Raw genomic sequence first — 15,753 nt, 5'->3', positions numbered from 1 at the left:
TTTTCGAAAGTAGTGCATCTTGTAATGCATTTTTGGATTGTCAATTTTTAAGATTTTCAATTTTTCATAGATTTGCTCTATCTACACTATTTTTTAAATTTGAAAGTCTATAATTAGAGATGAAAATATATTTGAAAGCTATCATAAAGATTTTCAGTATTGAAACTACATTTCTCGACACTATTTGAGGCGCACTTTACTTTGATTGTTTAGAGCATCAGCTCTATACAACCTGCACCCATACAACAACAGTAATTTCTAGTTTTTTTTTAATTTTTAAACCTTGGTTTGGGTCGAAACAACAACAACAACAACAACAACAACAACAACAACAACAACAACAACAACAACAGTAATTTCTAATTTTTTTTTAATTTTTAAACCTTGGTTTGGGTCGAAATGGAACTTAGTCTTTTTTTTAATTTTTAAACCTTGGTTTGGGTCGAAACAACAACAACAACAACAACAGTAATTTTTAATTTTTTTTTAATTTTTAAACCTTGGTTTGGGTCGAAATGGAACTTAGTCAGGTCAGGTCCGGGTCTGCATCATCCGATGTAATTGCGATGATTCTCATGACTATAGTTTTAGCGTAGGCACGAGATTATAGTCCACGTTCCCTTGAAGTAACAACCCTCGCTCTCTCTTAATCTGGCTTTTGATCTTCCATCTTTTCGCCCCACTCTCTCTACTCTGTTATTTCTATCTCTCTATCTTCTCTCATATTCATTTTTCCGAGATCGAATCCACGCAAAAAGCATCATCCGCTCACCTCCTTCTTCGTCAGGAGTCCACTGTTCTCTCGAACATAGGGTATTTCGGGTTCATCTCCTCTCTTTATAAATTAGGGTTTCCATTGATACGGTTACAGTAATTCGGCGCTGTTTTCATTCTTAGTAAGAATTTCCTCTTCATATTTGTTGATTTCAATCTGCTGTTTTCTTCTAGTATTTTGAACTGTAGTCTTGGTGTTTTGAAGGTGAAATCTTTCAATAGAAGCTTGTCTTTGTTTTCCTTGGTCGTTTGCGATGGATGCTCAAAGGGCTTTGCTAGATGAGCTAATGGGTGCCGGTAACACTCTCTCTCTATCTATATGGAAAGAACTCATTTTTTTTTTTTGATAAAGTTAACTTTGTATTACTGAGAAAAGATAAATTACAGAGATAAGATGATCCGAGAGCGCCCTCAAGCAATCTCTCGGTAAAAAATGAATCAACCAGCCATGTATAAAAATGGGTGTATAGAACCCGTCCGATTACAAAGATATATACAAGAAGTTTTCAAAAAAAAAAAAAAAAAGAAAAAAAAAAAAAAAAACCAGGGCTGAAAGATTGCCCGAATACAAAAAAGTCTATATAGTGTGGCTGTGGTCCAGAACAAAAAAGGAGTAGGACCAGCCGTGTTCTTCCACTCTCTCTTTCGTCAAGAGATCTGTGGGCATTATGCTTCCAAGAGACGTTCGTATCCCTGCAAATGTGAGCAATTTCATTAAAAATTGAGGCTAGGTGCCACGGTGGTGTTGTCGTCCCTGTTGGCCAATGGAGAATATATTGTGTCCCAGTCTACTAACAGGTGTGAAACCCAGGAACGGTTGAAGTTTTTCAGACCCAGTAGTAGGGCCATGCCTTTTGCATAATGAGAATCATTATGGCCAAGATGCTCAGAGTAGGTAGGATATTGCGGTGGTGGTCTCTGAAGACGGCCCCCGCTCTTGCTGGGCCTGGGTTCCCTAGGGAACAACCATCAAAATTGAGCTTGATGGTGCCTTCTAGTGGTGGCAGCCAGTTGTTTGGACTGCTAGCCTTTCGCGGTTGGTGGTGTAAGATGTGCTTCCATTGGCTGAGGAAGGTGTTCCCTGATATGCCTGAGAACACCTTGTGGTTTGAGGCCCAGAAGGTTGCCAAAGAAGTTGCCTTGTGGAAGAGTGCTGAAATGTGGAGTTTGTGACCTTGAAAAATTCTGGTATTTCTTTCCACCCAGATAACCCATATACAAGCGGCTATGGTAGCTTCCATTGGGGTCTTCCAACCGTCGGCCAGTGTGACGCAAGATCATATGAAATCAAGGCCTTGACCATTGGGGGCGTGACCCATTTGATACCAAAGAGTTGCAACACTTGGCTTCAAAGTTCGTGAGTGAAATTGTAGAGAATAAACAGGTGTGGATTGGATTCCTCTTTACATTGGCACAAGGCACATCTATTGGGGATTGAGATCCCTCTCTTTTGGAGATGGTCCATTGTGAGTGCCCTTTGAGAGCCAGCAATCCAATTGAAAGTTTGAACTTTGGGTGGGGCGATGGTGGACCAGACTTGCGACAGTACCGAGGTGGGATTCAGGGGAAAGGTGGGGGGTTGGGTAAGGTTCTTATAAAAGGAAACTACCTTGAAGGTGCCAGAAGGGGCTAAAGTCCAAACCATGGCATCTCTCCCATGTGTTGAAATGAAGATTGAGTGTAAGCCTGTCGAGAGCGACTAGAAGTGGTTGGTTTCCTCTTCCGAAAGGTTTCTTCTGAAAGACGGGTTCTATACTCTTCGACCTCCTGACACTACCATTTCCTCAGCAATGGTAGAATCTTTGTTCGAGGCGAGTATGTAGAGGGCTGGAAAGGCATCACAAAGTGGGGTGTGTCCTAGCCATAGATCTGACCAGAAACGCACTCTAGTACCTTCTCTTCGATGAAATCTGATGTACCTTTTCAATTGTGAGAGGGAGGAGGCGAAAGATTTCCATGCTTCTGATGCTCTGTGGAGTTGTCTCCTTTTTGGCACCTAGGCTCCTTCCGGGATTCTATATTTTCTGTGTAAGACCGGGGCCCAAAGAGAGTCTGGGCCCAAAGAGAGTCTGGCTGAGTAGCTAGACGCCACCACCATTTCCCTAGAAGTGCCAAGTTATGTTTTCTAGGGGCCCAAATCCCAAGTCCTCCCAGGTGTTTAGGAAGACAAATCTTATCCCATGATACTAGGTGAAATTTTGTCTTTTCCGCCCAATTTGACCAGAGGAAGTTTCTCATGAGCTGTTTCAGGTGATTGGCCACCAAGGACGGCATGTTGAAAAGGGACATGAGATAAACCTGAGAATTTGCCAGGGTGGCTCTACCTGCCAAAGAAAGGTAACGACCTTTCCATTCTGCCAAACGCCTATCAAACCTATCTATTACATGAGACCATTGTCTCTTTTTTGGCTTCCCCAGTCCCAGTGGAAGACCTAGGTAGGTTGTGGGGAGATCTTGCGCTTTGCACTCCCAATTAGGAATGAACGCTCTTATTTCTGCATTCGTTTGAGCGACTCCCATCATTTTAGATTTTTCCATGTTAACTTCGACTACTTGGAAGCATTTAAGAAAAAGCTTGAGGGTGTCTACTTCTCTAGGAGAGGCGTCAAGGAACACCAAGGTGTCATCTGCATATTGCAGGTGAGACATTGTTGGGCCATGGGGACTCCTCTTGAAGCCGGAGAGTAAGCCTGCTTGGTAAAGGGTAATCGAACGGCTGAAGACTTCCGCTGTGATAACGAAATGGGGGAGAGAGGGTCCCCTTGGCGAAGTCCCCTCGAGGAAGGGAAAAAGCCTTTTGGGGTTACATTGATGAGGATTGAGAAGTGAGGATGAGAGTAGCATCCTCTCATCCACCTCCTCCAATGGTCCCGGAAAGCCATTATTGCCATAGGCTCCTCCAGAATCGACCAATCAACGTCGTTGTATGCTTTCTCCCATTCAATTTTGAAGATGAGGCCTGGTTTCTTTGCTAAGTGCCTCGAGTGGATGCACTCGTGAGCCACTAAGGCTCCATCTAGGATTTGCCCATCTTGGATGAAGGCTGTCTGAGATGGTGAGATGATCAAAGGGACTTGTTGTAGCCTTGAGGCCAGGACTTTGATCAGAATTTTGTAAAAAGAGTTAAGTAGGCTGATCGGGCGGAAATCCTTGATTTCCTCTGCCCCTTCAACTTTGGGGATAAGGGCTATGAAGGTGGCATTGATGGCTTAATGAAGAGTTCCCTGGTGGAAGAATTCCTCAAAAAACCTGGTGAGTATCCTAGAATACTTTAAAGGGTGCTATCGGAGATCCGTCTGGACCGGGGGCTTTATTTTTGGCTAGGGCATCGAGAGCTTGTAAAAATTCTACTTTGGTGAAAGGTTGCTCTAGCCAAACAGCCGGGTCTTCTGGGAGGGTTAAGAAATCAAGAGTAGTCATTCTCGGTCTTGGGCTAGAAGGAGCTGCATACAGAGTCTGAAAGAACTCTAGGATTGCCAGCTCGATTTCTTCTGGTTGAACCAGGTAGTGGTTGTTAGATTTGGTCATCGAGATAATATTGTCTCTTCTGCGACAATTAGCTATCCGATGGAAGACTGTATTATGGTCACCCACTCTCAACCAATTTACTCTTGATCTTTAGAACCAGTAAAGTTCTTCTTTTTTGAGGGTTGAGAGGTATTCCAATTTGGTTTTGGTTGTAAGATCCAGCTATGTGGCATTCAGGGATCTGGATTCCTCGAGAAGGTCATGGTCTTGAATAGTTTCTAGAAGGGACGATTTGATTTGGGAGTAATTACTAGGGACGGAGCTACTCCAAGGTTTGAGAGAGGCTTTGAGGAGCTGGATTTTGGTCTGGAGTCTATACCTTCTCAACCCGTGGCCTGGGAGGAGAAGGAGTTCCACTAGGTTGGGATTAGGGTAAAGAGGGACTCCTCTTGAAGCCAAGCTAATTCAAATCTGAAAGGTTTAGGACCTCTCCTTACTGCAAGGGTATCTAGAAAGATGGGGCAATGGTCAGAGGTAGGTTTGGGTAAAGCCAAAGCATGAGATCTCGGAAGTGTTCCCCCCAGTGCAAGGATAGGAGGAATCTATCTAATTTAGAAAGGCAAGGTTTGGGAGCATGGTTGAACCGCGTTTAATGACATTCCTTGAAGTGGAATGTCTAGGAGTTCATTTCGATTAATGAAGTCAGAGAAGTCCCTCATGTCTTGAGAGATAGTGGTGGAGGAGTTCCTCTCATCGGACCACCTGGTGGCGTTAAAGTCTCCTTCCATGCACCAAATTGCGTGGGGCAGGGACGCTACGTGGTCCAATTCTGACCAGAGCCTGTGCCTGAGAGAGGCTGAATTGGGGCCATAGATGGCCGTAAATTTCCAAGGGAAACTGTCTGATGTAATTGAAAGGTGTACAGTGACGGAAAACTGCCCTAAATGGAAGGAGTTGAGGGTGTGATCTAAAGGGTTCCAGACCACCAAGATGCCCCTTGAAGCCCCATTCGCCGGCAGAGAGACCCACTGGCAAGGTCTTCTACCCCACACCTGGCGTATGAGCTGGAGAGTGGACTCTGGTTGTTCAGTTTCGATGAGAGCAATAATCGTAGGAAGGTGTTTTGAGGTAAAATCCTTGACAGCGTCCCTTTTGGACGACTGTCCCAAACCTCTTACATTTCACGTAAGAATCTTCATAGATCTGAGGTATGAGAGGAGGTCAGTTCGGAAGACCTTCTCAGACGAGTGGTGGGAGAAGAGGGTTGGAAGCCGCCTGTAGACTATTCCTCATAGGAAATGGTGGAGAACAAGTTCAGTAGTTCTCGCTGTCCTTTGAAACTCACCTTCAGTCGACTCTGTGCGTCTGCTAGTAGAAATTTGTGAGCTGGTCCTTCGAGGCCATCATGTTGAAACCTCATTATCCTGTACATTTCTTTCATTCTGTCCTCTTCCCTGTTTGTCCCATCCCCGTCGACTTCCTTGGCGTTGTCGAGGGCCGCAGAGGGAGAGATGGGTTCTCCACGTGACTCGGTCGACACTACTTCGGGGTTAGACAAAAGCGAGGTTGGGTTGATGGGCTAGAGATCTGGGGGCAGAGTAGGGAGAGGCTCAAGGTTGGCAGGGGTAGGCAAAGGGAGAAAAGCAGAGCTAGGAGTTATCAAAGAGGAGGGAGAGGGGGAAGGGAGCAGAGACACAAGAGGCAGTTAAGAGGGGGTAGGGGGGCAAGAGTTGGGCAGCCCCTGGGTACGGTTCGAAAGAGAAGATGGCTGGGCATAGGGGGGAGGGGAGAGGGGAGGGGTGAAGGAAGGGGTAACTAGGGGGGGTTTCCAAAAGTGAAAGAGGGGAGGTAGGTGAGAAAGTGGTAGGCCTGGATTGAGATAACAAGGGGGTAATTCAACGGAGAGGGGGAAGGCAAGGCAATATGCAGGGTGCGAACCTGTGATATGGACCAAGTGGGGGGTATAAGAAAGGTGAGGGGCTAGCAAGGAAGAGATAAAAGTTGGGTCAGGGGGAGAGTGGTCCATGGAGTTAACCGCTACAATGCCATAGGTGCCTGTCCATTTTTTCGTATTGAGTTGGGTCATCTGACTGCTTGTGCATTTGAGCTGGTTCAGAGAGTTTTGCAAGGTTGAGGGGGAGGAAAGTCAGGGGCAATGGGGGAGGGGGGGGGGGGGGGGGGGAGGAGGAGAGCTAGTAAAGGACAAGGGTTGCAGGGGTAAAAGAGAAAGGTTAACCGAGGTGGAAGAGGAAGAGGGGTAAGGGGCCAGAGGACAGGTTCCAGGTCAGGGTTCGTCGAGGGTAGGGAGGTAGCAGAGAGGGCTTCAAGGTTTTGAGGGGTTAGGGAGAAGGTCTTGAGAAAAGAAGCCTGGGGGGTGACAGGGGGGGAGGAAAGTGGAGAGCCGAGCAAGGTCAACTAAGGTTGAGGGTGAGGGAGAGGGAAGCAAGACCAGGTGTCGCCATCATGAGGAGGGAGACCTGGGGGTGATGCTTCGAGAGGCGACAGGTGGGAGGGGGTAGGTAGACGGGGTGGTTGAATTGAAAGGAAAGGCGGCGAGGGGGCCAAGGGCTTGGGTGGGAAAAGGTTTGGGGAAGAGGGCGATGGGGACAGGTGTACCGGGACGGGTGGTGAGGGTGACATGTGGTCTGGGAGGGCCGACGAAAGCGGCAGGTGAGGTTGGGGGTTCGGCTAAGGAAGACACATATCGGGCTGAACAGAGAGGGGGCAGGGAGGGATTAAAGAGGGGGGCGCAGGTGTTAAGGATGTAAGCGGGAAAGTGGGAAGGTTCGAGAAAGACAGGCCGGGTCTCTCGTGATAGTCAGGGGATAGAGACACAAGAGAAGAGTCCACCATGACTTCCTTCCCGAGTCGGTGAGGGTGGGAAGGGGAAACGACAGGGGATGACCGCGAAAGGTCGGTGTGGACGCAGCCCCCTCTGCTTGGACTGATTGAGGGAGTTGATATGTGGGTGCCACTTGGCGGCCCGTAGTGGATGGGGTTGGTGACCTTGGTGGTGCGCTTTGACGGGGGGCTAGGTCGGGAGGTCACCGGTGGTGCCTCTTGCGTTGGCGAGAAAGTGAGGAGATGGGGGGGAAGCTGTCGACCAAGAGATTGAGATTGGGAAGTGGAGATCGTCTACTTCAAGCCAGACAGTTTGAGGGATGAGGCTAGTGTCCCGAACTGCCGAAAGGACACGAATGGAGCCGAGAGGGAGCGACTTAAGAGAAATCCAGTGGATGGAAACCAACAGTCCGCAGGCTTCCGCCACTGTCCTGAAGGTTGCTGGAGACCACCCATGAAGAGGGATATGGTCTAGGGTAAGCCAAACTCTTTGTTTCCTAAAAGATGCCCCTTTGGGCGACCTGACACGAAGGAGACAAGATGCCACTTTGAACGTAAGGGTGTTAGCTTCCTGTAGAACGCGTTGAGCGTTAACTGGAGATGGGAAAGAGAAGAGGATATCCCCGTTAGAGAGTTGTCTATAGGTGAGGTTTTACTCCCCCCAAAAGCGTTAAGCCCATCTTTCAATACCTCTAATGTCATCTCGTCGGGGTTGGAACCTTCCTACCAGAGACGCCAATAGCTTGGATCTAAGTTTCGCTGTCTCCTTTTGAGGGGTTGAAATACAGAAAGGGAGGAACGAGGAACTGTCTTTTGTGCAGCAGTTTCCACTCGGGGGGCAAAGAGGGGGTAAGCAGGGTGGTGGTTGTAGATTTCACAGATGCTACAACCTGGGAAAACGAGGCTTTCTGGGGGTGGTTTGCTACCAATAAAGCTGGCTCGGGAGGGGGAGGAGGAAAGGCCAAGGGAGGAGGACGTGGTGGCGGTGGATGGGTTTTGGGATACAGATCATAGATCTGGTTCCAGCTGAGGGGGAGTTGGGGATTCTTCTTCTTCTGCCCTTTCATTTCTCCTCTTCGTTAGGAAACAAAGGATAAAGAACTCATTTATTGTTTCATTCTATGCAATTTTAGGGTGAATTAGTTGCACCAAAGTTTGTGACTTTGCATTAATTGTTACAATTGGCTTCATTGGTTTGTTCTTTGCGTTATATAAAAGTAAATTGATCGCTTTCAAGTTTCTGTTTCTTCTTGAATCTCATTGACAATGCCATCTTTCTGTAGTATTGTTGGATAGTGAACAGGACTGAAGTTCAATGACTTCATGGGTTTGTTTTCTGCGTTATATAAAAGTAAATTGTTCACTTTCAAGTTTCTGTTTCTTCTTGAATCTCATTTACAACGCCATTTTTCTGTAGTATTGTTGGATAGTGAACAGGATTCAAGTTCAATGGCCTGCTAGTTACATAAGAGTTGAATAATCGCATATAGATTGTAATGTTAAGAGAAGTTTTTCTATTCCTGTTAATAAAAGATAGAATTTGGAGGTTATTTAATTATTTATTTATTGCAACGTCTTCAAATGAATAGCTAGAGTTCCAGTGATTCTTGTGCACTTGGATCATCCTTGGTGTGGTGCTTGTATTGTTTGCCATTTTTTTTCTCTAGTGTTTGATTAGAATTTTGCCTTGTGGTGATCATTTTCCTCTTTTCAGGATGTATACTGAGATTGTTAGGCATATGATTATGGGCTAGAAATAGCATTGATGTTATGAAAACTATTATTTGTTGCATTCATGAAGTACTACTTTCTCCTAATTGTTGTAAAAATTTGATGGTTATGATTGTGTGGTGGGTATTGATGTTTTGCTCGACTTTGTTTAGAAAGTTAACTTTTTCCTTTCTCTTTTTCTGATAATATTACTTGTTGGTTTATGTTTTGTTCGTTAGCTCGTAATCTTACTGAGGAAGAGAAGAAGGGATACAAGGAGGTATGCTGGGATGATAAGGAAGTCTGTGCTTTCTACATGGTTCGGTTTTGCCCACATGATTTGTTTGTTAACACGAAGAGTGACCTTGGTAAGTTCTCAGCTCTATTACTTCCTGCACATTCATGGTTATTGCTTTTAATAGTATAAGAGGCAACAAAAATTGATTGGAAACCTAGTTGACGATTATAACCTTGTCATGAAGTGGCACTTGGCCCTTTTTGACTAATTTTTGTGTATGCTTGGCATATTCATTTGATTCGCCTAAAGTCCAAACTTCATTAGTAGAGGACACTTTCTCATTCAACCCCTTACCTTGATCTTTTGCCTCCTTAGTTGTTAGAAACTCTCAGGGAACATGAATGGAAGGAGCAAATATGGGAGTGGGATTGATCAATTAATAAATTCCCTATCAGGATAGCCTTTGAATCTATATAGAGCTGCTAGCTTTGGAAATGGAAGACCAGCACGTACAAGTTCGTGCTACTAAGTTCTAGGGGCCTTGCCTTTCTAATTATGTTTGACCCTTCTATTGCCCCTCCCTTTAGAAATTTTCCAACTCCTCTCCCACGCATGGAGGTTTTATTATCTGCAGCAATTTCCAATATCTTCTAAGAATCCTATTTTCAAAAAAAAAAAAATCTTCTAAGAATCCTTCCTTGAAGGCCAACAGCCTCCACCCTGAGCTGCATCCGAATTGAAGCTTCGAGGAGAATTGTCCACTTCCCTCTCCTTATTCACTGGAGAGCTCTCAACCATCATTTCCATGATAACAAACTTGGTATGTAAGTTTTCTAATCACCTGGTGTAGAATTGTCCTAACCGAGATTAAGTGACCCATCACCTGGTGTAGAATTGTCCTAACCGAGATTAAGTGACCCATTTTCAAATGCCTTCTCACCTTTTTGAGGGTCATACAACCTGATACATTGCAAGCACTCTCACATTGCCTCGAGGATGAACGAAATCTCTCATCCCACCATGCCTGTTCACTCTATTAAACATAAGCTCCTAGAGGAAAAATCAGTTCTAACTGATCCGACCTCTTTATGTGTCTGATATTACTGATTCTCACAATGCTATGATGTGGTAGTAATACCTCAGTTTTTTATTTTATTTTACATGCTTTGGTCTTGGGATATGTATTTACAGCATATTTTCCCAAGTAATTTAGGGTGGCATTTTTCATGCATGGCCTTATTTTCTCCCACTTTTACTCCTTCTTGACATTACTTTATTGTGTCATGCAGGAGCATGCCCTAGAATTCATGATTTGAAACTGAAGGAGAGGTAATTACACTTACCCATTTTCGTAAATATGTTTTCAAGAGTTATGGTAGAATGGAATTGCAAAAGTTCGAATTTTTTTCCTGAAGGAGTTGCAAAAGTGTGTATTCTGGACCTTTTTTTTTTGTTTTTTTAATTTATTTGTACATAATTAGGTGTTGAAGCATGGATGCATATTTTTGAACTTGTGCTATCTAAATACACACTTGTTATTTTGCACCTTCTAGATAAAATAATCCCAATGCATGCATTTCACTTTACTTTTTTCCCATGAATTTAGTTGAGTAAGTTGTTGCCTTCTTTATATGTTTGGTGTAGGAGGGAACTTAATATGAGTTACTGGCGTGCTTTTTAAGATCTTTGGAGTTCTGGCTATTGCAGGTTTTGCCTTTGAGGTAACTGCTCTAAAGCTTTTCAAGTCGCCTCCTTCCCTGGAAGGGGGAATGGTATCTCTCCCTTCTGTGGGAACGTTTCCATTGCAACTTGCACATTCAGTTTCATATACCATCCATGGGTTGTTTCCTCCCGAATCAATCTTCAAGACTTTGACCATTGATGATAACAATTAAAAGATTAAGCGCTGCTAACAATGATAACTATCCTCTTCAAACATAAGCAGGAGACTGAAACTTATGTTAATGTGTTATTGATGATCTCTACCTAACTTCTAAGAATAGTCTATAATCGGAGAGTACTGTAGCTCTGTATATTACGAAAGAGACTTGGCAACTCTCATTTCTATCAATGGAAATATAATCATAAAAGAAACGAAATATTGTACTATCTAGGGCGTATTGCTTTTTAATATGGCGGATGATGGTTGCCCTTTAGAGGCTTATTTGAGCTTTACTATTTGGGGAAGCATCGGTATTCGACCGTCGAGAGCAATTTTTGTTACAGCTATAGCATTCTATCATGTGCAGTTTCAATTTCCAGTGCCAGGGGGGGCACCTGAAAGGCTTTAATGTGTAGCTACCAAAAAGTGCTTTCGTTTTTTTTTTGTTTAAGTGGCTGGTTTCATGGAAAAGTTTATGAGGTGTCAACCTTGTACCATAGAAGTAATGTGCACCTCAAAAACCCATAAGAAAAGGTGGTTCTGAGTTCTGACATTGGAAAACCCTGTTGACCTCGAGATTTATGGATATGAAAGAAATTGATTTCAAAACCTGAAAATAGTGCACCTTGTAGCATATTATTTGGACTGTCCATTTTCAAAATTGTCAACTATTTATAGATATGCTTGATTTGCACCATTTTTGGAGCATTGAATTTCATAATTAGCAATGAAAATAGATTGTAGGCCATCATTGGAGTTTCGACGTTGTATCTGCATCTTCCAACATGGTTTTGAGGCACATCCTACTTTGATTGTTTAAGGTTGAGACCTTATATAAAGCACACTCTTCTATTGTTTGCTATGTGATTCCTGCATATACGAATGTTGCCGATATCTAAATTATAAACCTCAGTTCGTATTATGTAAAAGTATACCCAAGTCATGATCAAGTTCTTTTAACATTCCATTGATGAGTAGCAGTCATTAGGAGGCAAGCAGAAATTGTTCACTTCTCTATATTCTCTGAAGTGGTATCAGCCAGTTGCTTCCTCTTGATCATTTCTGGGAAGTAATCTCATTTCATGGAGGTTTTCTGAAGGTATATAAATTGTTTTTAATCCTATTTGATATTAATGTGTTTCTGGGGGTGCAGTTTTTAGGATAAAGTTTGAATAAATAAACTGTTTTGTTTAGTATCCAATAACCCTACAATGGAAGACATGTTTGCTCTTTGTGTTTTACAACAGTGCATTTGCATTCTAGAGATTTCTGAACCCAAAAATGTCATCCATTGCACCTTATGTCATCTTTACCCCTTTTTTTTTCTTTTTTTCTTTACTGAATTCGACAAAGATGAGGAGGTCTTAGTTAAGGAAATTAAATAAAACCTCCTTTTCCTTATACCTGATAGTTGTGCTATGTAACTTACTGTAGGTGTTTTAATTTTATTGAGGCCTATTTTGTAGGAGTTTTGGGCAGTGGAAAGTAAGCCCATGCGTATTGTCTCTTCCAAGGTTCTAAATTTTCTCAGATTTTTGCAATCATGTCATTTTTTGAAGTTTGTGAATCTCTTGATTCTTTAAGGTATAAGATGGCAAATCATTCAAAGGAAAGAGCAAAATCGTAATAAGGTCCCTTTGCCTCTAAATTCTTCTATGAAGCGAAGTGTGATTCAAACTCTTCAGTGACTCTTGAAATAGGAATGTGATGAAAACTTGAAGAAAAATGATGAAATTCCAAATGCTCTTATTAAACTACTATGGTCATTATTGGATAGTAGATACAATTATGTCAGGTTAGTACTGGTTAGTTAAAAAAAAAATCATGTCAGGTTTCAATTTGTCCATCTTTATGTCTCCCTGCATTATTTAGTGATAGTTCTTCCTTACTCTAACCTTTACCACTCAAACTATTTTCTTTTGGTAGTTTTTGTTGGAGAGGTTACCCTTTTAAATGCTATCATTGTTTTCTTTATCCTAGTAAACAACTGTTTACTGTGGGATGGGATTATTAAGTGAATATTATGCTTTGTTAGGAAGTTTTTCCGCAAAAGAATTGTATGGGTTGTGGTGTGGACGAAGGTTGAGGGAAAACAGGACACTGGAATATAGTGTAAGAGAGAAGAAGTTTGTTTGTTTGTGGATTGAAATGTGATCCAGCAATGGTGAATGTACTAGTAGTTTTTGACAAAGAGGCACTGGGGACTTTGTGGGTTATGATGGTAGGGTTATTCAGTAAATTATCTTGAAGTGCAAGGGGTTTTATAGGGCCCCTGGATTGTGGAATATTTGGAACTTTGGATTGATGGCATATATTGATGAAATTAGTTAAAGTTATTATTTCACTTTATTGGCTGACCTCTTGTTCTCTTATATTCATGGAGAAGTTCATACTGAACCAAGGATTGCCAAACATTGAAATCAAATTTATAACAGATCTGGCGTCAAATGGAAACTAAAGGACTTTTGTCTTGATCCACTTGTTTTATATTTGAATGTCCAGCGTACATGTTCAAAGTGGCCATTGAGTAAAAGAAGGAAATTCGAGGAGTGGTTGACTTGTTCTATGAGGCAACAATCTGATCTGGACTTGATTCTAGTAGTTGTAGGCTAGGGCCATGTCGTCTTTGTAGATCTTTTTCTAACATTAGTCTGTTTATTTGTGAATTCAGCTTTGAGAAGTCACCAAGACATGACAACTATGTTCCCAAATTCGAAGCAGAGCTTGCTCAATTTTGTGAGAAGCTGGTTAGTTAATCTTCCTTTTCCATTTTTTGGGTCCGAATCATGTTTTTTTTTTTTGTGTGTGTGTGTGTGAGAGAGAGAGAGAGAGAGAGAGAGAGAGAGAGAGAGTGAGCTAATATACTTTTTCTTGTGTGCAGGTAATGGACTTGGATCGAAAAGTGAGAAGGGGTCGTGAACGCTTAGCCCAAGAAGACATCACACCCACTCCTCCTGTATCTGCAGAGAAGTCGGAGCAGCTAAGTATACTGGAGGAGAAGATAAAGAAGCTTCTTGAGCAGGTGGAATCTCTTGGGGAAGCTGGAAAAGTGGACGAGGCTGAAGCACTCATGAGGAAGGTGCTCTTCTTTATCGTTATTAACTTGTATTCTTCTGGGAAACTATCAAATATCAGACATTTTGGAAAGAGCTACGGGTCAGCTTTGGGAAGAACTACTAGCACCTGTCATGAGAAGCCAAACATACCTATACGCTTCTCTCTCTCTGTGCATGAGCTGTGAGAGGCTTTCTTCAGCAGTTATGATGTGCCCCTGCAGTGCAGGATGCAAGTAGAGGTTGGGGTAATTAGTATGTAATAGGCCAATGGGAAGGACGGGGCGATCATTTGGGTGGCCTCATCTTTAATTACCAATGATTGTGTAATAATTCTGTGTTGCTGGTTTCACAATTTTTCCTAAAAAGACTTGTGCTGTACTTTCAGTTTTTATCTGTAGTTAAAGGCAGAAGTTCTTGAAAACAACAATTCAATACTTCTGCCCTGCCCCGTTTCAGGTGGAGATGTTGAATGCTGAGAAGACCCTCATGACACAGCAAGCCACAAATGAGAGAGGGCTCACTCTCACTCAAGAGAAGAAGATGGCCCTCTGTGAGATTTGTGGCTCTTTCTTGGTTGCAAATGATGCGGCTGAGAGAACTCAATCGCATATAACTGGAAAGCAGCATATTGGGTATGGCATGGTACGAGATTTCATTAGTGAATTCAAGGTAAGCAGCTCCATGTTATTTCTTAGGAGACAATTTAGAACGTTGCTTTCTCTCTGCAGCTCCATGTTATTTCTTAGGAGACAATTTAGAACGTTGCTCTCTCTCTTGTTTGTTACTCGTTCAATGAATCTCTCTCTCTTGCTCTCTAGAACACACTCATTCAGAGTCTTCAAATGGACCTAACTCTGTAACTGAGGCTCTTTCATGACCACCCTCTCTCTCTCTCTCCTCTCCCTCAGGTCTGTCAGTGGTCTCTCTCTCTCTCTCTCTCTCTCTCAGACACACACACACACTCATTCACCCATACCCCCCCTGGGGTTAGGCATGGATCCTTTCCTTTGCGAACTTAAAGTCTTGTTTCCTCAGTTTTGCAATCTGTTGGTATTCTTACGTTGACTGCTTTATTCGTTGTGATAGGCGGCCAAGGAGAAAGCGAGAGAAGAAGAGAGATTAGCAAGGGAGAAGGAAGCGGAGGAGAGGAGAAGGCAGAGAGAGAAGGAAAGTGAGAGTAGAGTGAGAGGGAGGGACATGGATGAGAGAGGGAGGTATCGAGAACGTGACCGGGACTGGGAAAGGGATAGAGAACGGGACCGGTCTAGGGAGCGAAGCCATAGAGGAAGCTGGGAAAAAGGGAGGGGAAGGGATTGGAACCATAACCACTACAGGGGTGGCAGGGATACCAGAGGCCGTTCTCCTCCAAGGCACAGTCGTCGAAGATCCTCAAGAAGCCCAGGCCGTGTTTATTAGTGTGAACCATAGATGTCTTCGTACACCTTAAGAAATGAGGTAGACAATTCTCTCTCATCACTATTATTAAAGAAAAACTCCTCTCTCTCTCTCTCTTCATATATCTATTCTTGATATTGATTACTCTTCCACAAATGACTGAAAAGCATTAATGGCGCATTATGGGTACAAATGGTGATCTAACAGCTCTGTTGTGATTGTACTGGGTTGATATGTCAAAATTTTCTTGAGAGAAGAATATGGAGGTAGGTCTTTCTGTTTTTGTTGCTTTGGATGTCTACTTATGCTTTTGAGAAAATGAGGTAGACCCATTTCTCTCTCTCTCTCTCTCTCTCTCTCTCTCTAGTAAACATCACTTTTTTTTTCTT

At 43.1% G+C, this 15,753-nt stretch overlaps 1 protein-coding gene across 6 annotated transcripts; it reads left to right on the top strand.

Moving 5' to 3' along the window:
- The first annotated feature begins 653 nt into the window (after window positions 1-653).
- Window positions 654-15,704, top strand: LOC18428805 (LUC7 N terminus domain-containing protein). 6 transcript variants are annotated; one of them, XM_088856372.1, is made up of 9 exons: window positions 654-813; window positions 980-1,071; window positions 9,033-9,161; window positions 10,321-10,360; window positions 10,676-10,752; window positions 13,585-13,660; window positions 13,795-13,992; window positions 14,426-14,638; window positions 15,056-15,704. In XM_088856372.1, exons 7-9 carry the CDS (start codon window positions 13,798-13,800, stop codon window positions 15,383-15,385), a joined length of 738 nt encoding a protein of 245 aa, XP_088712498.1. In that variant the 5' UTR covers window positions 654-813; window positions 980-1,071; window positions 9,033-9,161; window positions 10,321-10,360; window positions 10,676-10,752; window positions 13,585-13,660; window positions 13,795-13,797; the 3' UTR covers window positions 15,386-15,704. The 6 variants fall into 6 exon arrangements, with proteins under 6 accessions (XP_088712498.1, XP_088712501.1, XP_088712499.1 ...); XM_088856375.1 differs by having other exon boundaries at window positions 654-822; XM_088856373.1 differs by having other exon boundaries at window positions 654-896.
- Window positions 15,705-15,753: the final 49 nt, after the last annotated feature.

The sequence above is a fragment of the Amborella trichopoda genome, chromosome 13 (assembly GCF_054954075.1).
Source record: "Amborella trichopoda isolate Santa Cruz 75 chromosome 13, AtrichopodaSantaCruz75HAP2 v2.0, whole genome shotgun sequence".
Lineage (NCBI taxonomy): Eukaryota > Viridiplantae > Streptophyta > Magnoliopsida > Amborellales > Amborellaceae > Amborella > Amborella trichopoda.
Note: the sequence above shows the minus strand (reverse complement) of the source record. Positions and strands in the feature narration are given on the sequence as shown.